Source organism: Lolium perenne, chromosome 6, assembly GCF_019359855.2.
Source record: "Lolium perenne isolate Kyuss_39 chromosome 6, Kyuss_2.0, whole genome shotgun sequence".
Taxonomy (NCBI): Eukaryota; Viridiplantae; Streptophyta; class Magnoliopsida; order Poales; family Poaceae; genus Lolium; species Lolium perenne.
The window spans coordinates 249,113,202-249,138,718 of record NC_067249.2 but is presented as its reverse complement, the minus strand read 5'-3'; the positions used below and the strand labels follow the sequence as shown (position 1 = coordinate 249,138,718).

The 25,517-nt window shown below is 45.6% G+C and overlaps 1 protein-coding gene across 1 annotated transcript; it reads left to right on the top strand.

Moving 5' to 3' along the window:
- On the top strand, nucleotides 1-15,849 carry LOC127309081 (protein neprosin-like). Its single transcript, XM_051340063.1, has 6 exons — nucleotides 1-87; nucleotides 587-772; nucleotides 2,056-2,274; nucleotides 2,358-2,504; nucleotides 2,966-3,114; nucleotides 15,606-15,849. The coding sequence occupies exons 1-6, from the start codon at nucleotides 1-3 to the stop codon at nucleotides 15,847-15,849; spliced, it is 1,032 nt and encodes a 343-aa protein (XP_051196023.1).
- The last annotated feature ends 9,668 nt before the right edge of the window (nucleotides 15,850-25,517 follow it).

Below are 25,517 nucleotides of genomic sequence, written 5' to 3'. Positions count from 1 at the left end.
ATGGAAAACAGAGATATATTTGATTGCATTGACGTGAATCTCCAACCAGCCTTTGACCACCCATTGTTAAAAGGCCACAACGTTCAGGTAAATTAAATTTGTAAAGAAAAGTGTATATTCATGGTTTGGGTAAATTAATAAAGTTACCTCATTTTTTGAATAGACAAATGCATGAAGAGTGAGTTATCTCAAAAAAGGATGTTAGATAGGAAGCAAATTATAAAAATATACCATGATTGTTGATTATCTATTTTGATCTAGACATCATCTTTCATTAATTTTAGTGTGTCAATCCTACGTTCTTCATATAAGTGAAATAAACAACATTTTAGTGATTTTGTTCTTGATAGGACTGCATGACAATCAACAATTCATGTGCCAGAGTTTTAGTTTTTTCGTTCTTTTTTCTCACTTCTCCTTTTTTTTCCTGCTTCATATCTACCCAAAATAGCTTGGTAAAAAGGTTTTGATGTTTTTTAGTTTTTGTAGTAAATGTGCATATTTATTTCATCTATAATATATCAAATTACACAGTTTCTTAAAACTTATCCAATCATAAGGTGATGATATTTTGCTTTTTGAACAGATGAAACCTAGTTCTTTCCCATTAGGGCTGGACATTGAATCTCTGACGCGACATGGTGTATCACAAGTACAACCACCAATCATTGAATGCCCAATGGGAACAATCCCGATACTACGCAATCATAGAAAGAACCATATTGCAAGACAAAGTATTGATGACGTGAGTGGCACAAATAACCAACAAGAGGTGCGTTTATACAGATAAATAAATATACACATGTTTATGTCTAGATTGAGTAAAATCTTATAGTCATGGGTTGATTATCTCAAACTGCACTGCACTGGGTTATTGCATGCATGTCTAATGTATGAAATTATTATCTTAGATTCAGTTGGCATGAAGGTGCATGCTAACAACCTGAATATTTTCAATCGATCCCAACTCGTAAGTATGCTTGAAATATTTTTGCATTACATGACGTGCTTTCCAAATACACCAGGTTCAGATTGACAATTTTCGTGCCATACAATACGTTGATGTATTGTTAAACAATGCTTATTTCTCCCATAGTTTGAGTGGCTTTTCCCCATCACGGGCACATGAAAAAGCCCAGAATTGGAATTCAGGGCAATGAACAATCCCAGAAAAGGTGCATATATATTCCTTGACGTTGACATAAGGCACTATACTCTCATAATAAGAAACACACCTTGCGCCCTATGATAGTAAGTTCATGGATAGTGTTGTAGTCCAAAGTCGAACGCTAACGCTGACATTTGATTGTGGGCATCAAGGGGATAGATGTGGTTCAAGGTCATAAAATTATTACTAACAGTAATCAGTTTCATAGAAAGTTCATTTGAAGTATGTGAAAGGCCTCCAAATTTTAATACAGAGTAGTTAATGATGAATGTTCCACCTGGATGTTCAATTTGGCTCCCAAGTGCATATGCTCCCTCTACCAAAAAAATTATTTTCAAGTGTAAAAGAATATTGACAAAAAAATATAACGTACATCTTCATAATTTATGTGTGTTTGTCAAGTTTCGCGAAAAATAGATATTTTTATGGTCCCTGTAGAAAAGAGAAAAAATCTTGTGAAAAAGCCTTATTTTTAGCACTAAGTTTTATCTTTTTTACACATGCCATATGAAAAGTCGATTTTCTATGAAACGACTTTTTGGGCAAGTAGCACGTGAAGATATACGTGTCAATTTTTGTTTCAATTTTTTAATCAAAATATGTCTAATATCCATTTTAAAATAAAGGGAGTATATGCTCTCATGTGCCAAAACACCACTTCCATGTTACACCTTCTTATTGTTTTTTCCATATCTTTGTTATTTCAGCTGTACATGAATGAATTTTGTTTATTTACAAAGCTCCACTTAAACTTATTGGTGGCATATCTTACTTAAAAATCTAATTTATATTCATGGAATTTTACAGGTGATGCGATGTAATAATCTTATCTCTATGTAGTCAATATTTAGTCTTCTCATTTATCAATACTAAACTTTGGGTTGTAGGAGGCGGGAATCGAATATCGGGATGATGATATATATGGGACGCAGGCTATAATAAATGTCTATGAGCCAAAGGTCAAGAAAGATAGTAAGGATCTTAGTGCAGCAGGGTTAAACATTAATAACGGACCACAAGGGGGTCAGGCAGACACAATTGGTGCTGGTTATTCAGTATCCCCGAGTCTGAGTGGAGATGGCTTCGCAAGGTTCCATGTTGCTTGGGTAATCATGATATTCCTATAATGGTCAAGTACGAATAAATTTTCTATTTTTTTGTATTGACCTTTGAGTAACATGGTTAATAGGATGAAGGCGTACAAAACAAGTCGTGTTATGATCTCAAATGTCCTGGTTTCGTGCAAATTAGCAATACATTTGGTCTTGGAGGAAGACTACAGCCCGTTTCAGTCTATAATGGACCACAGTATGTAATAAACATACTTATTTTCAAGGTAATCACTTCTTTTCTAATTCAAATTTCTTATATATACGTTGTACACGATGTCTATGTCAAAATTGTATTAGTGGATTTATTTGATGTGCATAATTTTTTTTGTACTTTACTATGATATCGATTCTATTAACAATTAAGATAATGAAGAGTTGATTTCTTACCTATCATCCCACAACCAAATACTGTGGTTTGACCACATCTGATATATGTATTAATCATCTAAAGTATGTCTTGAAGAGAACTTATTAGTTAGAATACCATTAAAATATTAGGGATTAGAAAGCACTTTCGAGTGTAATAATCGTTTTAACATCGAGGATTAACAAATATGTTCGCTCGATTTACATTTTTTTAATGGTAGTATATTGTATGGGGATAAAAGAAGTGTAATCTACTTAAAACAACATTACTTACCTCCTCATATCCAATAGCTAGAATCCATGTTTTCATTATTTCCAGGACGCAGACACTAAGAATTGGTGGCTGATATATGGTGAAGAGAAGAAACCAATTGGATATTGGCCAAACGACTTATTCACATACATGAAGGATAAAGGTAATTATGCATTCTGGGGCGGGCATGTTTCAGGACCACTAGTAGAAAAACGGTCATCTATACCGGTTCCAGAGGGCCATTCGTACCGGTTTTGCAACCGGTACAAATTATTCGGCACTAAAGCCCCCCCCCCTTTCGTACCGGTTGCTTACGAACCGGTATAAAACGGGCCTCCACGTGGGCCACCAGGAGAGCTCAGGGCTGAGGATCTTTGGTACCGGTTGGTAATACGAACCGGTACCAAAGGTTCCCCCCGCGGCAGGGAATTTTCCCAAATCTCTGCCGCGGCAGAGAATTGGCTTTTTAGGGTTTTGGAGAGGTTTAGGGATATCGGTTTGATTCATATCGCGTCGATGCACCAGAAACGCGTTTGGGTTTAGGTAGTACATGAAGATCAAGATGATGCATAGCAAGTTGGTGCATATAATATAACACACATGTTATTGCATGAGATCGCAAATTAAGTAGCACTATGCATGAAGATCGATCTTCATGCATAGTGGTGCTCTCCGAGGCGTACTCTATATATGTCTATTACATGTAGCATAGTGGTACTCTTCGAGTCAACGATATATGTAACATGTACATCTTCATTCATTGTGGTGCTCTGCGAGTGGTGGTATGACGTCCCGAAGGAAAAATCCCGCCAATTCCTCGCCTATTGCTATGAAGCGGTCATCGATTGAGAGCTTGTTCCGCTTTCTTGCCAACTATAAAAGAATAAGATACAAATGAATACATGAAACAACTATTACTGAAACTCGGCACAACTTATGATAACAAAACAAATTTGTGAAGATTGTTTTTGTACCTCTTTATTTCTCTCATTATTCGTTCTCTCGTTGACAATTCTGCGGATGATGAACTCGCAAACGAAGAATCCACAGAGATCGGTCCCCGGAGGTTGTTGCGGGCATTTCTTTACAAGAATATAATTCAATCAAACAATAGTCAAGTATGATAATTGAAAGGTGTGTGGACCTAGGTAGTACTACTTACTTTCGCACGCCATCGCAGCTTCGGTGGCCATTCACGGGACGTATCTTCCTTGATGAAAGTTTGCCATACGCTGCTCGACAAAAGAAAATGCATAAAAGAGTCATCAATTAGTTCAAAGCAGGAAATTAACGAAACAAACCGATAAGAATTCAAATTACCTTGAGCATTAAAAAACAAGACACGTATAGATCCTTTTCTTTGGTTAGTGAGTCCAAGACTTCAACTTCTCCAATTTCCAAATTGATGACGAGAAGAATAAAGTGAAACCTACGCACGTTTCAATATGTAGTCATTAGTTAAAATTTTGACATACGGTGAGCAAAATATAATGTGTTATAAGACAGTAAGACTCACTCGAAGTTGTAAGGCCAAAGTATTAGCTTTTTGTCACGTTGTCGCTTCAAAAACCTTAGCAAAGTCTGCGGTGTATCCTTGTTATAGAGGGGATCATCTATGGTTTTGACATGCATTGTGTTCGGGTCAATGAACCCAATGTACGTGATATCGTCCCTTTTGCATTCGAGCATCTTCGATCTGCATAATATAGCGCACAAAAGATTATAATCTGCAGACAATGAACGACTTCTCAAATTAAATAAATAAATCACTTACAGACAATAGCAACTGATGATTGATTTGTCGAGGGCCCGGAGATTGTATAACTGAAAGAGTTCGGCGAAGTCAACGTTCACACAGTACTCCTGGAAGTAGTGCTCTTCCCTAACTCGCACCATGATAGTCTCGATCCCTTCCTTTGAGGCCTTAAGGTACCACGAATGCAAGTTACGCATACATGTTGGTACCTTCCTGAGATTCTCGACCAAATCTTTCCCTTGAACAAACTGATATGCTCGTTCAGCTAAGGCGTAATCAGTTGCGTCTTGTCGAGAACTTTGAACGGTCTTCCGTCAAACACCTTGAGAGGGGCGACCGATTGAACGGGTTGTTGTCCGAGCTGGTAGACACTGTGTATCCCTTTTATCTCCATGATACCCGATTTAACGGGTTTTGTCGCCTCGATCATCTTGTCATACGACCTTTCAATAGAACGCGCATAGTCAGATGGCGGCGATGGTACAGGGTCATATAGATTGTCAACAGTACGCACAACTTTCTCCCGATCTAGTGTCTTCTCGAAAGGTATCTACGGCACTTTCGGTGCAAAATTTCTTCACCTCGGCCTTAACGGCCTCCGCGTTTTCCTCCGGAGTTTTTTCCCAAGGTAACTTCTCGGAGGCGGCGGTTGTTTCTCCTTTCTAGCTTTCTTCCTAGGCGGCGTACCGTTCCGCTTAACGGACGCTTGTCTTACGCGGAGGATCTCGAGATGGTGGACTCACGCTGGGGTCCCTCTCCGGTAGGTGTGGACTTGGCTGCTCACCAGGACTGCCACCAGGAGGAGTCGATGGCATTTGCTGCTCATGTGTAGGAGTCGGTGGCCTTTGCAAAAGGACGACGTACTTCTTCGGCCATAGGGCGAAACCGTGCTTGACATCGCCAGTGTCCTCTCATCTTCACCTCTAGGAATATCAAGCTCCACTTTTTCAAACCCGAAACAACTTCATCCACCCCGACACGAACACAACCAGGTGGAATGGGCATATGATGGTGCATTGCTCCATCTTCACTTGGGTACACATAGCCGACCGCCACCTTAATGACGCGGTCCTGATTAACATATGTAGCTCGCAATCTGTCTTCTCCGTGACATAATCCACGGGGTAGCTTCCTCCACATCCGTCAAGATGCGAGGAACCGACACTGCTTCTTCGCTGAGATGGGGCAGCATCGGCTTGTGGATCCTGTAGAAACAGCGGCTGATCAGGTGCCCTCTGATTTCTCTCAAGAGCCTCCACCCTAGATAACAACTCCGTTACAATGTCGGCGTCCTTCTTCTTCTTTCGCGAACGGCTTCTATAAGTGTCGGCGCTGTCCGGCCACGCTTCCTTCATGGTGAGACCTGGGCGAGCTCGTACCCGTCCAACATGTTCGGGGTTCCCTGAGCGAGTGTCAGCTCGTCATTCTCTCGATCGGAATGTACTCTCCCTTTACGACCTTTTCAATTGCATCTACAAGCTTCGGTACAATTGCCTCAATTTTTCCTTCCATTTTCCCTTCGCAACGATCAACCACTGTCTTTGGGTCCAACCCTGCCCCATGAGCGAACAACAGAACTTGGACCGTTCGGGCCAGTCCCATGTACGTGGAGTGATTCCATGATCCATCAGTTTATTCTCAAACGCTGTCCACTTCGGAATGGCACTCTTGTAGCCACCTGACCCCAAATGATGCGGAAGTTTCTTCTTTGCAGCATTTTCGGTATTTTTCTTCGATCGGGACACAAACTTAGACGATTTCTTATACTCCTTAAATGCGGCCCAGTGATCTTTTATCTTCACTAGATTATCATCGAATACTGGATCTTCATTCTTATATTTGTCCCATAAATTTTTCTTGAAGCTACGGAATTGTATGGCCATCTTCTTCCATGTCCATTCCTTGACTTTATCCTTCGGCCTTCCGTCATGTCTTCCGGTAGGCTGAACTTTGTCGATAGCGTTTCCCAAAGAAATTTTTTCATGCTGTCGTTGACATAAGTAGCACCACTCTCCGGGTTCTTCGGCTTATGCCACTCTTGAATGCTGATCGGTACATGGTCCCTAACAATAACTCCGGATTGACTTGTAAATTTGCGGCAAAACTCCTTGGGCTCCACTGGTTCACCATTAGCCTTGAATGCCGTGAGGGCTAACCTGCCCTCGCCCTTTAGCACCAGCGTCGGGCCTCGTTTTGTTCTAACAGACTTGCTCGATGATCCGAGAAGGCTAAAAGAAAAAATTATTCGTTAATAAGTGCAATACAAATAAATGAATGCATCTAGGGATGAACACAGACTAATTGATACATAGATATACACCTCGCCGGAGTTTGTGATGGACACTTCATTGTCTTTTCTAACTTGTTCAGACTCAAGTCCCTCGCCAAAATCATTCAGAAAGTCGGCGTACTCGTTGTCATCTCCATCGTCGGGTTCCGGACCACGGGCACTCTCATAGATCAATCGCTGCACCGCTTCTTCCCCCTCCTCATCTCGGACGAAGGTGCCGTCCTCCATACCTCAATGTCACTGCAAAATTAAGAAAGCAATTGTATTTCATTCATCATGTAATGATCATATAACAGATTGCTAGATGGATAACAATTGAAATGAAGAAAGCAAAAAAACCCTAACGGACCGCCACGGCCACGGACACGGTGTTCCCCCTCCTCCTCTCGCTCTTCTCTCTATGTCGCGGCGGCACCGCCACGGACTCGGCACCGCTACAGACCCTAACCCTAACACTCGGCGCTCGTCCTCTCGCTCTTCTCTCTATGTCGCGGCGGCACCGCCACGGACTCGGCACCGCTACGGACCCTAACCCTAACACTCGGCGCTCGTCCTCTCGCTCTTCTCTCTATGTAAACCGATTAATAGCGAAACCATAGAGTGCCGGAACACCTAGTGATAATGCAATGGCATCATATTGCTAATCGTTTGCGATTTGCCCATTTTCCATTCTAGTTATTTGAATAGCCATCTAGCATAAGAACAAGAAATCTTGAACAATGACTTGAAATTAATTAAGGGGCTTAAGATAATGTCGATTCCTGCTAAAAATGTAGCAAACTAAGAACGAGAACACCGCCTACCGCGACGCCATCACGCGCCGTGACGCCATCATCACCGCCTACGCGACACTCGTATGAGATCCCCACCAACATCCCGGCAAGAACCCTGCAACAAACACGCGAGCGCGCGCATGTGCGCTTCGTTCTCGTCAGTCATGCAGCGCCTCCGCAACCAACTCTGCCGCCCGCCAACACCGTCGTCATCGTCCTGCTCATGCTCGTCATCGAAGCAACCCAGCAAGAAACGCGGCCGTCGGGAAGCCCCGAAGACGACGACGACGTGGTTGAGGACCTCGTCCGGATTCCGCAGCTGCGCCGGCCTCCCTACGGCAGGGCTGCCTCCACGGCGGGCGTCACCGCGGGCCGACGGACGGTTCACGGCGCCCGGCGTCCGGCGAGGCGGCCGCGTTCCAGGACGGCGTGTCCAACGGCTCGCAGCACCCGATGCACGGGAGGCACGCCTCGGAGCTGGCCGGCGGCAACGCGCACCACGAGGAGGTCCGGCCCGGACCAGCGCGGCGTGTACGGGGCTCCTCCTCCGCCTCCGTACAGGAGGAACCCCTATGCGGCCAACGGCAACGGCGAGAACGGCGCAACGCGGCGCGCGGGCGTCGGCCATGGCGCCTCGATGGCCTCCTGGACGCCGGACTTGGCCGCCCGGCGGGCGATGCGCGGCGTGCTCGTGGCCACCTCACGCACCCCGCCGGCGGCGGTGGCCGGCTGGCGAGCGGCAGAGTCCCTTGAGGAAGGAAAAGGCGGCGCCAAACCAAGCGCCGTTGATGGCTCCACGGCACATGTCGACGAGGATGTGCTCCGGGTCGGGGAATGGCGGCTGCGCGGATGTCGTGTTCATCCACGGGACCGTGCGGGGGTGTCGCGCGCGTGCCGGGACCGTGCGGTGCCTCGGCGACCTCGCCGCCACCGGCTAACGCGGTGTGCCTGGCCGCCTCTCGCACGCGCACCTCGCCGTCGAACACCTTGCGGGCGGCGATGAGGGGTGGCGGAAAAAAGGAGGAGAGGGCCGGGAGGTACCTGCGGGCGGCGGCGGCTGCGTCGGCGGTGGCGGCTGCGTCGCGGGCGGCGGCTTCGTCGGCGGCGGCGTGGGTGCGTCAGCGGCGTGGGTGCGTCGGCGTCGTCGGCGGCGTCGGGGCTCTGTCGCGCGGGGAGAAAGAAGAGGATTTGGGGATTTTCGGTCGCCGGCTAAGTCTAAAACAGGGGATGGGCCTTTAGTACCGGTTGGTACCACCAACCGTATTTAAAGATCTTCGTACCGGTTGGTGGTACCAACCGGTACTAAAGGGTTTTTTTGTTTTCTTTTTTCTTTTCTTGTTTTCTTTTCTTTTCTTTGTTTCTTTTTTCTTTTACTATTTTCTTCTTTCTTTCTGTTTCTTTTTCCTTTTATTTTGTGTTTCTTTTCTTTTCTTCTCATTTTCTATTTCTTTTCATTTTCATTTTCTATTTCTTTTCTTTTCATTTTCTATTTCTTTTCATTTTCTATTTCTTTTCTTTTCATTTTCGTTCCCCTTTCTTTTGTGTTTCTTTTCTTTTATATTTCTTTTCTATTTATTTTGTTTTCTGTTTCTTCTTTCTTTTCTTTTATGTTTTTTTTCTTTTCTTTTGTGTTTCTTTTCTTTTCTTTTTATTTTCTGTTTCTTTTCTTCTCTATTTCTTTTCTATTTCTTTTTCTATTTCCGTTTGTTTTCTTTTCTATTTGTTTTCTATATCCTTTTTTATATTTCTTTTCTATATATTTTCTAATTCTTTTCTATATATTATCTATTTCTATTCTTTACTCTTGCCACGACGCCGTCATGCAGGAAACTTTCCCGCCACGTACGACGGAAAAAGGCGGGAAAGAAAGGCGGGAATGAAATTTTATTACGATTGAACTCGAATTAAAAGTACATAGCTTAACTGAAAATTAAAGATACATGACCAAATTCTACCGGGGAGTCATTCGAGTCATACTCTGCCTAGCCCTGTAGTACTCGCCATCGTAGTCGTCGTAGTCGCCGTCATCATCGTCGCTGGCATCGGGGTCGCGGTACTCGAACGTCGGCGGGTGAGCACGCGTGGGCTGGGGCCGAGGGTAGCGCAGCGGGGCCACGGTAGGCCATGACGCCCTGGAGAGTCCGGCCGCGCCACCACAGCCCGACGGCCGGCCTCGTTGAAGTTCGGAGGAGGCGGGCCGCCCTCCTCGTGCTCGGCAAGCGCCCTCTCACGCCGATTGATGAAGAAGCTTTCCCAAGTCGGGCTGTAGTCGGGATGCCACCGGGGATTCCTCCGCTGCTCGGCGTGAGCTCGAAGTAGTAGTGGTTCGTGATGGCCATCTCGCGCGCCACACCTAGAGGGACTGGAGGGACCGGTACGCCTCCGACGCTTAGCAACCAGCCGGTCGGGACGCGGTAGCCCGGCGGGCAGGGGTAGTTCGAGGCGCAAAGCGCCTCCGCCTCCCGGGGGGTTAGAGATGCGATGGAAGCCATGGGAGAGAATGATGAGGTTTGCAGATATGAGTCTAGATGTGATATGTAAATGGTGGCCAAGCCTACATATATATAGTGAAAAAATGGCGGGAAGACAGAGGCGGGAACCGGTGGAAAGCGCGGGAAGAAAATAGGCGGGAAGACAGATCGAGGCAAACCTTTAGTACCGGTTGGTGGGTGCAACCGGTACTAAAGCTGTCGGCGGGATAAGGACGCCCTGCTCGATGAGATAAAGTATGTAGCGCACGACGCCGGGTCGGGGGGCTCAGGACGCGTGGGTAACCTTTAGTACCGGTTGGTGGGTGCAACCGGTACTAAAGCTGTCGGCAGGATAAGGACGCGTGGGTAACCTTTAGTACCGGTTGGTGGGTGCAACCGGTACTAAAGCTGTCGGCAGGATAAGGACGCCCTGCTCGATGAGATAAAGTATGTAGCGCACGACGCTACGTCGGTGGGATAAGGACGCGTGGGTAACCTTTAGTACCGGTTCGTGTCTACAACCGGTACTAAAGGCTGTCGGCAGGATAAGGACGCTCTGCCTATAAAAGGAGCATCGATACACCATGGGAAGCAGCTCAACAAGCCAACATGGATGGAGAGTTTCATCACCATGGATGGAGGAAAGGGTTGGGAAATCTCCCGTGGCGGAACTTGTCGAAGATGCCCTTGGTGCACACGCCCTATGGCATCTTCGGAAGTTCCGCCTCGGAAAAATTTCCCGCAAGCCCGTGGAAGACTCCATCTCCTCTAACAAATGTTGGGGAAAGGGTTGGGAAATCTCCGTGGCGGAACTTGTCGAAGATGACCTTGGTGCACACGCCCTATGGCATCTTCGGAAGTTCCGCCTCGGAAATTTTTCCCTGCAAGCCCGTGGAAGACTCCATCTCCTCTAACAATGTTGCGGAAAGGGTTGGGAAATCTCCCGTGGCGGAACTTCTCGAATATGCCCTTGGTGCACATGCCCTATATATGGCATATTCGGAAGTTCCGCCTCGGAATTTTTTTCCTGCAAGCCCGTGGAAGACTCCATCTCCTCTAACAATGTTGCGGAAAGGGTTGGGAAATCTCCGTGGCGGAACTTCTCGAATATGCCCTTGGTGCACATGCCCTATATATGGCATATTCGGAAGTTCCGCCTCGGAAAAATTTCCCTGCAAGCCCGCGTGACTTAACTAGTAAAACAAGCCAACCATCTCCATTGTTAATATCTTACATACAGTAACATCATTACACAAAAGTGATTTCCATATTGAGATACACAAGTTATGATCCCTATATGTAGCTAGCTAGTCTTCTGAGTTTTCTTCGCTCGTTTCCCTTTCTTCTTACTGCGACGCAACCATGGACAATCTTCATTGTTTAAGATGATGCTTGGGTCAATTTTTACCTTGAAGGGTGGAATATCGTCAAACTTATTATAATCTTCTGACATGTCTGTCTTGTCCTCTACTCCCACGATGTTTCTTTTTCTGAAAGAACTATGTGCCGCTTTGGCTCATCGTATGATGTGTCCTCTTGCCTTTCTTTCCTTTTTTTCGGTTTGCTAGACATATCCTTCACATAAAAAACCTGAGCCACTTCACTGGCTAGGACGAATGGTTCGGTGTCGTACCCAAGATTCTTGAAATCCACTGTAGTCATTCCGTACTGCGGGTCTACTGTACTCGTCTTTCGGGTTGAACCATTTACACCGGAACAAAGGGACCTTGAAATTAGGTCCATAGTCAAGTTCCCATATCTCCTCTATGTACCCATAATATGTGACCTTGTTCCCATTGCCATCTTCTCGCATCAAAGCGGACACCACTGTTTTGGTTGGTGCTCTTTTTGTCTTGGGCGAAAGTGTAAAATGTGTTCCCATTAATCTCGTACCCTTGAAAAGTCGATATAGTAGAAGATGGTTGCTTGGCCAACAAGTACAGCTGCTCGTCATCGGTGACATTCATGAGACGTGTTTGCAACCAACCGCCGAAAGTCTTCATGTGTTCTCCATCAATCCAATCTTCACGTTGCTCGGGTATTTAGAGCGTAAGATCTCCTTGTGTTCCTCTTTGTACGGAGCCACCAAGATGGAATTAAGTAGAACTGTGTAGTGTGCTTGAGTGAAAGAATGTCCGTCCATACACGTTGCTGATTTCTTTCCTAGCGTGCCTTTTCCACGCAGTCTCCCCTCATAGCGCGATTCGGGAACACCGATCGGCTTAAGGTCAGGAATAAAGTCAACACAAAACTCAATGACCTCCTCTGTTCCATAGCCCTTGGAGATGCTTCCTTCTGGCCTAGCACGGTTATGAACGTACTTCTTTAAGACTCCCATGAATCTCTCAAAGGGGAACATGTTGTGTAGAAATACGGACCGAGAACGCCAATCTCTTCGACCAGGTGAACTAGGAGATGTGTCATAATATTGAAGAAGGATGGTGGGAACACCAACTCGAAGCTGACTAGACATTGGACCACATCCTTACGTAAATTTTGTAGAGTAAGTGGATTGATCACCTTCGAGAAATTGCATTGAGGAACGCACATAGCTTCACAATGGGTACTCGAACATTTTCCGCAGAAGCCCCCTCAATGCAACCGGAAGTAATTGTGTCATAATCACGTGGCAGTCATGAGACTTTAGGTTTTGAAACTTTTTCTCCGACATGTTTATTATTCCCTTTATATTCGACGAGAAGCCGACGGGACCTTGATGCTACTCGGGACTTCAAAAAAGATCTCCTTCTCCTCTTTGGTAAGAGCATAGCTGGCAGGACCTTGATACTTCTCTGGATTCAGGTTGTTTCCTTCGTGGATACTTTGCTGGTCCTGCCGTGCATCCGGTGTATCTTTTGTCTTCCCATACACGCCCAAGAAGTTTAGCGAGTTCACGCAAAGATTTTTCGTCACGTGCATCACGTCGATTGCAGAGTGAACCTCTAAGAATTTCAGTAGGGTAGCTCCCAAAATATCGACTTCTTCTTCCACATGGGTACGTGTCCGTCAACATCATGCGGAACAGATTGTCCGCCGGGACCCTTTCCAAAGATCACTTCTAAATCCTTGACCATATCATATATAACTTCCCCATTAGGGCGGGTAGGCTTGGTTCGGTTATCTGCCTCACCTCCGAAATGCTTTCCTCTCTTTCTTACGTGATGTTGTTTTGGAAGAAATCGACGATGCCCTGTGTACACATTCTTGTTTCCCAAATAAATACTATCAGTCTCACCTAAACAAAGGTGTGCATGCATTGTATCCCTTGTTTGACTGCCCCGAAATGTTACCAAGAGCAGGCCAATCATTGATGGTTACAAATAACAACGCTCGTAGGTTAAATTCCTTTTGTTCGTGCTCATCCCACACAGTACACCTTCGTCACGCCACAACTCTAAAAGTTCTTCAACCAATGGCCTCAGGTACACATCAATGTCGTTGCCGGGTTGCTTCGGGCCCTGGATGAGCACGGCATCATAATGAACTTCCGCTTCATGCACAACCAAGGAGGAAGGTTATAGATACATAGAGTCAACGGCCAGGTGCTATGACTGGAGCTCTGCTCCCGAAAGGATTAAAGCCATCTGTACTTAGACCAAATCTTAAGTTCCTTGCGTCATCTGAAAATGACTTGAACTCTCTGTCGATTTTTCTCCACTGCGACCCGTCGGCGGGTGTCTCGGCATCACATCTTTCTTACGGTCCTCTTTGTGCCATCGCAACAACTTGGCATGCTCTTTGTTCTGGAACAAACGTTTCAACCGTGGTATTATAGGAGCATACCACATCACCTTCGCAGGAACCCTCTTCCTGGGGGTGGACTCACCCTCAACATCGCCGGGGTCATCTCGCGTGATCTTATACCTCAATGCACTACATACCGGGCATGCATTCAAATTCTCGTACTCCCCGCGGTAGAGGATGCAGTCATTGATGCATGCATGTATCTTTTGCACCTCTAATCCTAGAGGGCAGACAACCTTCTTTGCTTCGTACGTGCTAGAGGGCAACACGTTCTCCCATGGAATCATATTCTTTATTATATTCAGCAACTTTTCAAATCCCTTGTCGGAAGTACCATTCTCTCGCCTTCCACTGCAGCAATTCCAGCGTGGTACCCAGCTTTTTCTGACCATTTTCGCAATTTGGGTACAACAGTTTGTTGTGATCCTCTAACATTTTCTCCAACTTCAACCTCTCCTTTTCATTTCCGCAGTTCATCTTCGCATCAAGAATGGCCCGACCCAAATCGTCATCCGGGTCATCAAAAATCGGCTCATCGAAAATGAGCTCTTCTTCAGCTTCATCTTCCCCCATTCTACTACCACCGTCTTCAGTGAATAAGCTGGGATAGTTGTCACTATCCTCTTCTTCTTCGTTGTCTTCCAATATAACTCCTCTTTCTCCGTGCTTGGTCCAACAATTATAGCTGGGCATGAAACCATTCTCCAGCAGGTGGACGTGAAGGGTCTTCGAGGTAGAGTAATCCTTCATATTCTTACAGGAACTACATGGACAATACATGAAACCATTCGACCACTTTGTTTGCCTCAGCCACGTTGAGAAAATAATGCATGCGATAATGAACTCGGGATGGCACCGGTCACCGTACATCCATTGTCGACTCATCTGCATTTTATATGTATATCAAAAATCATTAAGTACACAACATCATGGATATATGAGTGACCAACTTAATTAATATTCAAGTTCATCACATAAAACTAAGTTATTTTTATAAAAAAGAAGAGGGGCTCACCGAGGTGGTACCGTGCCGGCTAGGGGACGACGCTAGCGATCGACGGCGGTGAGGACGGGGATGATACTAATTAAAACCTACAAAACATACCATAATTTCAGCTCAAATTGCATATAAAAAAATAAAATCACTAACTTAGGCATTTCACCGAACACCTTGCTTGCACTAGAAAAATAGTACGAGTTAAAACTACCAAAGAAATGTGCGAAATTAGGAACGCCGGAAGAAAGGATGATATTGCTAACCCTTGGATAGATGTATGCCCTTAATCTTGTTAAAATGGTGGAGACAAAATAGAGATTTGTTGGAGTGTGAGAGGTGCAAAGAAATTTTGTGTGAGAGGAAGAAGAGAAAAATGAGATGAAGCAGCAGCCAGGGACGGGCTGGCGACCAGTGATATAGGGGGCACCCTTTGGTACCGGTTCGTGTTACGAACCGGTACCAAAGGTCCTGCCCGGGCCCCACGACGCGTCCGAATTTTGGCCGAAGACCTTTCGTACCGGTTCCTAACACGAACCGGTACGAAAGCCCCTCACGAACCGGTACCAGAGCCCCTCGCCCGCCTGAACCTCCAAACCGGTGCAGATGACCCCATTGGTACCGGTTCGTAAGGGAACCGGTACCAATGGCTTAGATGGATGTGAGGTTTTCTACTAGTGGACCGACGGCCTCAACAGACTCTCCGCAAATCGGTAGCGGGCATTTTGCCTCCGAAGGGTATGGAAAAGCAGCTTTTACAAAAAACATCAAACTTGTTGATGGAAACAACAATCTCGTTAATCCAAGGGAGAAGAAAGCTAAAGCTGGAACTACCAGTTCATCCAAATACACAGTCGATGGTTACGAAATCGACAAGGATGGTATGCATACATACTATGGTGGACCAGGCGATTTAGCCTGAGAATGTGCGTTAAAACCAATAAAGCTGTCACTATGCTCAGCTCATTTAGCTGGCATATAATTTCCAGTGTATATCTTCAATGAATGTGTTTTAGCGATGGGAAAACAAGTGTCAAAATGGATAATTGTAAGTTTCGTCAACTACATCCACAAACCAACCATGAAGTTTGTAATATTATCAACAAGAGAGTAATTGACGAAGGAGGGATAATAGTCAATTACCCCTAGGTGCCAGGGAAAGGTGCTCCATGGCCGGCTGGCGCCCTAGCCGACTGTGGCCAAGGCTGGCTGCCCAAAGTCCACGCTCATCGTCTCATCAGAAAGGATGGGGTGCATTGTGGAGCCTGCAGCCCACGTCATGGCCACTACACCGCTACAACGTTTACAGCCTTGCACTGTGGCGCACAATGCCACCAACTCCATGACACCAGGCTATTGCAGCGACAGGGCGGAGCAGCCGTCTGGGCCCCGCATGGGCCCCTACATGACGGAAGGACGCAGATGGCATCCCTTTGGCCCTTCTCTCTCTCCCCCCTTTCCTTTATCTCTGGGCACCGTGCGTATAAGGTGATATAGGAAGCCCTTTGCATGGGATTGATCATTCCCCATAGGAGACACCACTAGAGCAGAATAATAGCTTCTCCTCACATGAAGACACATCTCAAGGAGCACCATTGTACTTTGTGTGTTTACCTCCACCGCAGGGCCTTGAACCTGGGCACATCACCCACTACTTTGTGCCCATGCTAGTCCATTAGGCTCCACTCATCTATGTTATCCATCCCATGGAATATGTCGTGACATTCCCATGATAGGAAGGAAGGCTTAAGGTCATAAATTGAACCAAACATCTCCTCATCCAAGTCGACCTTAGATACCTCACCTACCACATGTGCGAGGAGCCGACCATAGGCATTGGTATCCAACTCCTCATCATCATCTATAAGGGTGGTCCGACTTACTCGAGAGTTTAGGGGAGACCTTTAAACGTTCAAACTCCATATGCCTTAGAGCCTTAGAGTGTGTTTGGTTGAGTTGTGGATTCTGAAAAAGTTGCTATAAACTGTGGAAAAGCTGTTGTGGAATTTGAATTGTGGATTATCTGGAAGTTGTTTGTGAAAGTTGTTTGGTTGTAGCAATTGTGAATGATGTGTTCAGTTAGAAATGTATGTAATGCCCATGGTTATATGCAAATTTATCGGAAAACATTGATGTGCACTAATTGATATGTGAATCTCCAGTTTGGAATAATATCTATACTTTTTCGCAACGATACATACTTATAGATAATATGAATATAAAGTGATATTCTCAAATAATTACATATGATAAATGCACGCAAAATACATGTATCCGTTGCGAAAACTAACAATGTCTCCATCAACATAGATAAATAACTAAGGCGGTAAATGGTTCACATAAGTTGCAAATGGTTTACACGACAAGACACAAATGGTTCACACAGCAAGAAACAAATGGTCCACACGACAAGACAAGCAAATAATCATAAATGTTTGACACGATAACTAAAATATTCTACACACGCTTCATCTCTTTTTCATGATCCCTCTATAGCAACTCAAACCACCCTTCTTTAGTCGACACAACAACTTATTTTGCAGAAGTACCCAAAGAAACACCCACGCTATTCAATTTTGCTGAAATGTGCGAGAATTTAAAAAATATTTAGCAGATTTGTTTATACATGAGGAGTCAAGATTGGCGGTAGCCTTGCGACACATCGCCTTGGACGAGGAGTCCTCGTTCGTCACAACGACAGAGTCATCCGTGAAAACAGGGGAGGGGGAAACCGCTCAGCAAGCTCATCCCGCTCCTCTGTCGTCTCCTCCAGGCGACGGGGGAGCGAACCCTAGATCTCCGCCGCCACCTCCCCCGCCCCCTGCCCGCCTCCTCGCCGCCTCCCGAGGCCGCCGCCGGCGAAGCCGCGCGCCGCCAAGGACGGGGGCGGCGAGGATCTATGCCTCTCGGGTCCCCCGCATGGCTGCTTAGGAGGGAGGCATCCATGCTGGTCCCGGAGGTCGCCGCCGCCCGCGCTGGGCTCCTGCGTGTGGCTCGCCGCTGGCCTGCTCGTCGCTGCTTCCGCGCCTCCCCATCGTCGCGCCTGTGCGTCCTCGCCGTGGTTCTTCTGCGCGCCGGCCTTGGCGGCGGGCTTGCGGGCCGGATGATACGTCTCCGACGTATCAATAATTTCTTATGTTCCATGCCACATTATTGATGTTATCTACATGTTTTATGCACACTTTATGTCATATTCGTGCATTTTCTGGAACTAACCTATTAACAAGATGCCGAAGTGCCGATTTGTTTTCTGCTGTTTTTGGTTTCAGAAATCCTAGTAACGAAATATTCTCGGAATTGGACGAAATCAACGCCCAGGGTCCTATTTTGCCACGAAGCTTCCAGAAGACCGAAGAGGAGACGAAGTGGGGCCACGAGGTGGCGAGACTATAGGGCGGCGCGGCCCAAGCCCTGGCCGCGCCGACCTATAGTGTGGGCCCCTTGTGCCGCCTCTTGACCTGCCCTTCCGCCTACTTAAAGCCTCCGTCGCGAAACCCCCAGTACCGAGAGCCACGATACGGAAAACCTTACTGAGACGCCGCCGCCGCCGATCCCATCTCGGGGGATTCAGGAGATCGCCTCCGGCACCCTGCCGGAGAGGGGATTCATCTCCCGGAGGACTCTACGCCGCCATGGTCGCCTCCGGAGTGATGTGTGAGTAGTCTACCCCTGGACTATGGGTCCATAGCAGTAGCTAGATGGTTGTCTTCTCCCCATTGTGCTTCATTGTCGGATCTTGTGAGCTGCCTAACATGATCAAGATCATCTATCTGTAATTCTATATGTTGCGTTTGTTGGGATCCGATGAATAGAGAATACTTGTTATGTTGATTATCAAAGTTATGTCTATGTGTTGTTTATGATCTTGCATGCTCTCCGTTACTAGTAGATGCTCTGGCCAAGTAGATGCTTGTAACTCCAAGAGGGAGTATTTATGCTCGATAGTGGGTTCATGCCTCCATTGATATCTGGGACATGTGAGAAAGTTCTAAGGTTGTGGATGTGCTGTTGCCACTAGGGATAAAACATTGGTGCTATGTTCAAGGATGTAGTTACTGATTACATTACGCGCAATACTTAATGCAATTGTCTGTTGTTAGCATCTTAATACTGGGGGGGTTCGGATGATAACCTGAAGGTGGACTTTTTAGGCATAGATGCATGCTGGATGGCGGTCTATGTACTTTGTCGTAATGCCCAATTAAATCTCACTATACTCATCATAATATGTATGTGCATGGTCATGCCCTCTTTATTTGTCAATTGCCCAACTGTAATTTGTTCACCCAACATGCTGTTTATCTTATGGGAGAGACACCTCTAGTGAACTGTGGACCTCGGTCCAATTCTCTATACTGAAATACAATCTCATCGCAATCTTGTTTTACTGTTTTCTGCAAACAATCATCTTCCACACAATACGGTTAATCCTTTGTTACAGCAAGCCGGTGAGATTGACAACCTCACTGTTTCGTTGGGGCAAAGTACTTTGGTTGTGTTGTGCAGGTTCCACGTTGGCGCCGGAATCTCTAGTGTTGCGCCGCACTACATCCCGCCGCCATCAACCTTCAACGTGCTTCTTGGCTCCTCCTGGTTCGATAAACCTTGGTTTCTTTCTTAGGGAAAACTTGCTGTTGTGCGCATCATACCTTCCTCTTGGGGTTCCCAACGAACGTGTGAGTTAGACGCCATCAAGCTCTTTTTCTGGCGCCGTTGCCGGGGAGATCAAGACACGCTGCAAGGGGAGTCTCTACTTCCCAATCTCTTTACTTTGTTTTTGTCTTGCTTAGTTTTATTTACTACTTTGTTTGCTGCACTAAATCAAAATACAAAAAAATTAGTTGCTAGTTTTACTTTATTTGCTATCTTGTTTGCTATATCAAAAACACAAAAAAATTAGTTACTTGCATTTACTTTACTTGATTCATCATGTTTCCTTTTAATTTTACCACAAAAGACATACCGGTAGGACGTGGGTCTATAGTTGGGAGAAATAATATAGAAGAATTTTTCAATCATGTTAGTACCATTGAAGATTTTGAAGATAGACACTTGGTAGACCTTGCGCCTACTTATGAGATTGCTGCTGCACATTTAGTTCGCCTGTTGGAAACGAAATTTGTTAATCTCAATCCTATAATCCAACACATATTTCTCACACTTGGTGATATGGAAGAAGGGGAAAAGAAAGATTTTGTTTTAGAAACCCTTCTTAGAGAATTTGGTGGTCTAGCAAGAGAAGCTAGAAAGGTCTTTGCTAAATATAATATGCTTGGTTCATATACCAATTTTGTTAGTCTCCTTGAAAAGATGGATATGGATAGAATAAAGTACACTAATAATATTAATGATGGTGGGGAGATCAAAGCACCAATACCATGTAAACTCCTAGCTATGAATGATGCACTAGAAGATAACTATGCTTGGCTTGTTCCTGAAAATTTGTTTGATGAGAGTAGCAAGCCTAAGACTAATGAAAAGGGAGCCTCTGAAACTTACATAGATAAGATAACATGCATTGTTGAGGCAACTCCTAAAGCCCAAGGTGAGGACGATGCACCACCCTCCGATAATACTTGATGCACACTTTCTGCGCCTAGCTGAAAGGCGTTAAAGAAAAGCGCTTATGGGAGACAACCCATGTTTTTACCTACAGTACTTTGTTTTTATTTTGTGTCTTGGAAGTTGTTTACTACTGTAGCAACCTCTCCTTATCTTATTTTAGTGTTTTGTTGTGCCAAGTAAAGTCGTTGATAGAAAAGTTCATACTAGATTTGGATTACTGCACAGTCTCAGATTTCTTCGCTGTCACGAATTCCGACCTGCCTCTCTGTAGGTCGCTCAGAAAAATATGCCAATTTACGTGCGTGATCCTCAGATATGTACGCAACTTTCATTCAATTTGGGCATTTTCATCTGAGCAAGTCTGGTGCCATTTTAAAATTCGTCAATAGGAACTGTTCTGTTTTGACAGATTCTGCCTTTTATTTCGCATTGCCTCTTTTGCTATGTTGGATGAATTTCTTTGATCCATTAATGTCCAGTAGCTTTATGCAATGTCCAGAAGTGTTAAGAATGATTATGTCACCTCTGAACATGTTAATTTTTATTGTGCACTAACCCTCTAATGAGTTGTTTCGAGTTTGGTGTGGAGGAAGTTTTCAAGGATCAAGAGAGGAGTATGATGCAACATGATCAAGGAGAGTGAAAGCTCTAAGCTTGGGGATGCCCCGGTGGTTCACCCCTGCATATATCAAGAAGACTCAAGCGTCTAAGCTTGGGGATGCCCAAGGCATCCCCTTCTTCATCGACAACATTATCAGGTTCCTCCCCTGAAACTATATTTTTATTCCATCACATCTTATGTGCTTTGCTTGGAGCATCGGTTTGTTTTTGTTTTTTGTTTTGTTTGAATAAAATGGATCCTAGCATTCACTTTATGGGAGAGAGACACGCTCCGCTGTAGCATATGGACAAGTATGTCCTTAGTTTCTACTCATAGTATTCATGGCGAAGTTTTTTCTTCGTTAAATTGTTATATGGTTGGAATTGGAAAATGATACATGTAGTAATTGCTATAAATGTCTTGGGTAATGTGATACTTGGCAATTGTTGTGCTCATGTTTAAGCTCTTGCATCATATGCTTTGCACCCATTAATGAAGAAATACATAGAGCATGCTAAAATTTGGTTTGCATATTTGGTCTCTCTAAGGTCTAGATAATTTCTAGTATTGAGTTTTGAACAACAAGGAAGACGGTGTAGAGTCTTATAATGTTTACAATGTGTCTTTTATGTGAGTTTTGCTGCACCGGTTCATCCTTGTGTTTGTTTCAAATAAGCCTTGCTAGCCTAAACCTTGCATCGAGAGGGAATACTTCTCATGCATCCAAAATACTTGAGCCAACCACTATGCCATTTGTGTCCACCATACCTACCTACTACATGGTATTTCTCCGCCATTCCAAAGTAAATTGCTTGAGTGCTACCTTTAAAATTCCATCATTCACCTTACAATATATAGCTCATGGGACAAATAGCTTAAAAACTATTGTGGTATTGAATATGTACTTATGCACTTTATCTCTTATTAAGTTGCTTGTTGTGCGATAACCATGTTTCTGGGGACGCCATCAACTACTCTTTATTGAATATCATGTGAGTTGCTATGCATGTTCGTCTTGTCTGAAGTAAGAGCGATCTACCACCTTATGGTTAAGCATGCATATTGTTAGAGAAGAACATTGGGCCGCTAACTAAAGCCATGATCCATGGTGGAAGTTTCAGTTTTGGACATATATCCTCAATCTCATATGAGAAAATTATTAATTGTTGTTACATGCTTATGCATAAAAGAGGAGTCCATTATCTGTTGTCTATGTTGTCCCGGTATGGATGTCTAAGTTGAGAATAATCAATAGCGAGAAATCCAATGCGAACTTTCTCCTTAGACCTTTGTACAGGCGGCATAGAGGTACCCCATTGTGACACTTGGTTAAAACATGTGCATTGTGATGATCCGGTAGTCCAAGCTAATTAGGACAAGGTGCGGGCACTATTAGTATACTATGCATGAGGCTTGCAACTTGTAAGATATAATTTACATGATACATATGCTTTATTACTACCGTTGACAAAATTGTTTCATGTTTTCAAAATCAAAGCTCTAGCACAAATATAGCAATCGATGCTTTCCTCTTTGAAGGACCATTCTTTTACTTTTATTGTTGAGTCAGTTCACCTATTTCTCTCCACCTCAAGAAGCAAACACTTGTGTGAACTGTGCATTGATTCCTACATATTTGCATATTGCACTTATTATATTACTCTATGTTGACAATATCCATGAGATATACATGTTATAAGTTGAAAGCAACCGCTGAAACTTAATCTTCCTTTGTGTTGCTTCAATGCCTTTACTTTGAATTATTGCTTTATGAGTTAACTCTTATGCAAGACTTATTGATGCTTGTCTTGAAGTACTATTCATGAAAAGTCTTTGCTATATGATTCACTTGTTTACTCATGTCATATACATTGTTTTGATCGCTGCATTCACTACATATGCTTTACAAATAGTATGATCAAGGTTATGATGGCATGTCACTCCAGAAATTATCTGTGTTATCGTTTTACCTGCTCGGGACGAGCAGAACTAAGCTTGGGGATGCTGATACGTCTCCGACGTATCGATAATTTCTTATGTTCCATGCCACATTATTGATGTTATCTACATGTTTTATGCACACTTTATGTCATATTCGTGCATTTTCAGTAACTAACCTATTAACCAGATGCCGAAGTGCCGCTTGTCTTTTTCTGCTTTTTTGGTTTCAGAAATCCTAGTAACGAAATATTCTCGGAATTGGACGAAATCAACGCCCAGGGTCCTATTTTGCCACGAAGCTTCCAGAAGACCGAAGAGGAGACGAAGTGGGGCCACGAGGTGGCCAGACTATAGGGCGGCGCGGCCCAAGCCCTGGCCGCGCCGACCTATAGTGTGGGCCCCTTGTGCCGCCTCTTGACCTGCCCTTCCGCCTACTTAAAGCCTCCGTCGCGAAACCCCCAGTACCGAGAGCCACGATACGGAAAACCTTACTGAGACGCTGCCGCCGCCGATCTCATCTCGGGGGATTCAGGAGATCGCCTCCGCCACCCTGCCGGAGAGGGGATTCATCTCCCGAAGGACTCTACGCCGCCATGGTCGCCTCCGGAGTGATGTGTGAGTAGTCTACCCCTGGACTATGGGTCCATAGCAGTAGCTAGATGGTTGTCTTCTCCCCATTGTGCTTCATTGTCGGATCTTGTGAGCTGCCTAACATGATCAAGATCATCTATCTGTAATTCTATATGTTGCGTTTGTTGGGATCCGATGAATAGAGAATACTTGTTATGTTGATTATCAAAGTTATGTCTATGTGTTGTTTATGATCTTGCATGCTCTCCGTTACTAGTAGATGCTCTGGCCAAGTAGATGCTTGTAACTCCAAGAGGGGGTATTTATGCTCGATAGTGGGTTCATGCCTCCATTGATATCTGGGACAGTGACAGAAAGTTCTAAGGTTGTGGATGTGCTGTTGCCACTAGGGATAAAACATTGGTGCTATGTTCAAGGATGTAGTTACTGATTACATTACGCGCAATACTTAATGCAATTGTCTGTTGTTAGCAACTTAATACTGGAGGGGGTTCGGATGATAACCTGAAGGTGGACTTTTTAGGCATAGATGCATGCTGGATGGCGGTCTATGTACTTTGTCGTAATGCCCAATTAAATCTCACTATACTCATCATAATATGTATGTGCATGGTCATGCCCTCTTTATTTGTCAATTGCCCAACTGTAATTTGTTCACCCAACATGCTGTTTATCTTATGGGAGAGACACCTCTAGTGAACTGTGGACTCCGGTCCAATTCTCTATACTGAAATACAATCATCGCAATATCGTTTCTTGTTTTCTGCAAACAATCATCTTCCACACAATACGGTTAATCCTTTGTTACAGCAAGCCGGTGAGATTGACAACCTCACTGTTTCGTTGGGGCAAAGTACTTTGGTTGTGTTGTGCAGGTTCCACGTTGGCGCCGGAATCTCTGGTGTTGCGCCGCACTACATCCCGCCGCCATCAACCTTCAACGTGCTTCTTGGCTCCTCCTAGTTCGATAAACCTTGGTTTCTTTCTGAGGGAAAACTTGCTGCTGTGCGCATCATACCTTCCTCTTGGGGTTCCCAACGAACGTGTGAGTTACACGCCATCACCGGACCCGGCCTTCGCTGCTCTCTGCAGCTCGCCGTCCGTCCGGCCGTGGCGCGGCCCTGGCGGCGGGGTGCTGGTCGGCTTCGGCCTTCGCTGCTCTGCAGCTCGTCGTCCGGCCATGGCGCGACCCCCTGCTGTTGGGGTGGGCGCGGCTTTTCCGCCTGGCATGGCGCTGCTCGACTGCCTAGTGCGCCGCCGGCGCTTGCGCGCGGGGGCTCTGTTGGGCGGGCTCCTGCGGGCTCGGATGGGCTCCTGCGGGCTCAGATGGGCCCCTGCGGGTTCCGATGGGCGCCTGCCTGCTCCGTTTTCTGTTTGGTGGACGGCAACAAGGTACCCTGCTCGGCGGGCCACCTTCTTCCGCCATGGTCAACGTTGGGCCTGACGACAGCGTTGGCACTCCAGGCGAAAGCCTCGCACCATTGGTGCCGATGTTGGCGGTGCCCTTGGGTACCGTTGTTCCCTGTTGAGGGCTTCATCGGGGAGCTTGGTCTCCTGCTGTCGCGAGTTCTTGCGTTCTCCGGGTGAAAACCTCTGCTCCTTGGAGCGGGCGGCGGCGACACACTGTGCCGTTACCTTCCTGAAGGCGCCGCTTTTGGAGTCCGTGTTCCTCGTGGTGTGTTAGATGTGTGGTAGTTGCGCTTGGTTGCCTTGTCGTCGAGGGTGGTGGATGCCGGGGCGGCGTCCCCGGACGGCTGACGTGCGCCGAGGCGGCGGCCTCGGATGGTCTTGCAGCGATGACTCCATGGGGTGTGGTCATCGTCTAGCAAGGCATGGGTGGCGTGTTCGTGCTACGTGGGTAGCGAGCTCGTCGGCCCGGCCTATGCGACGGG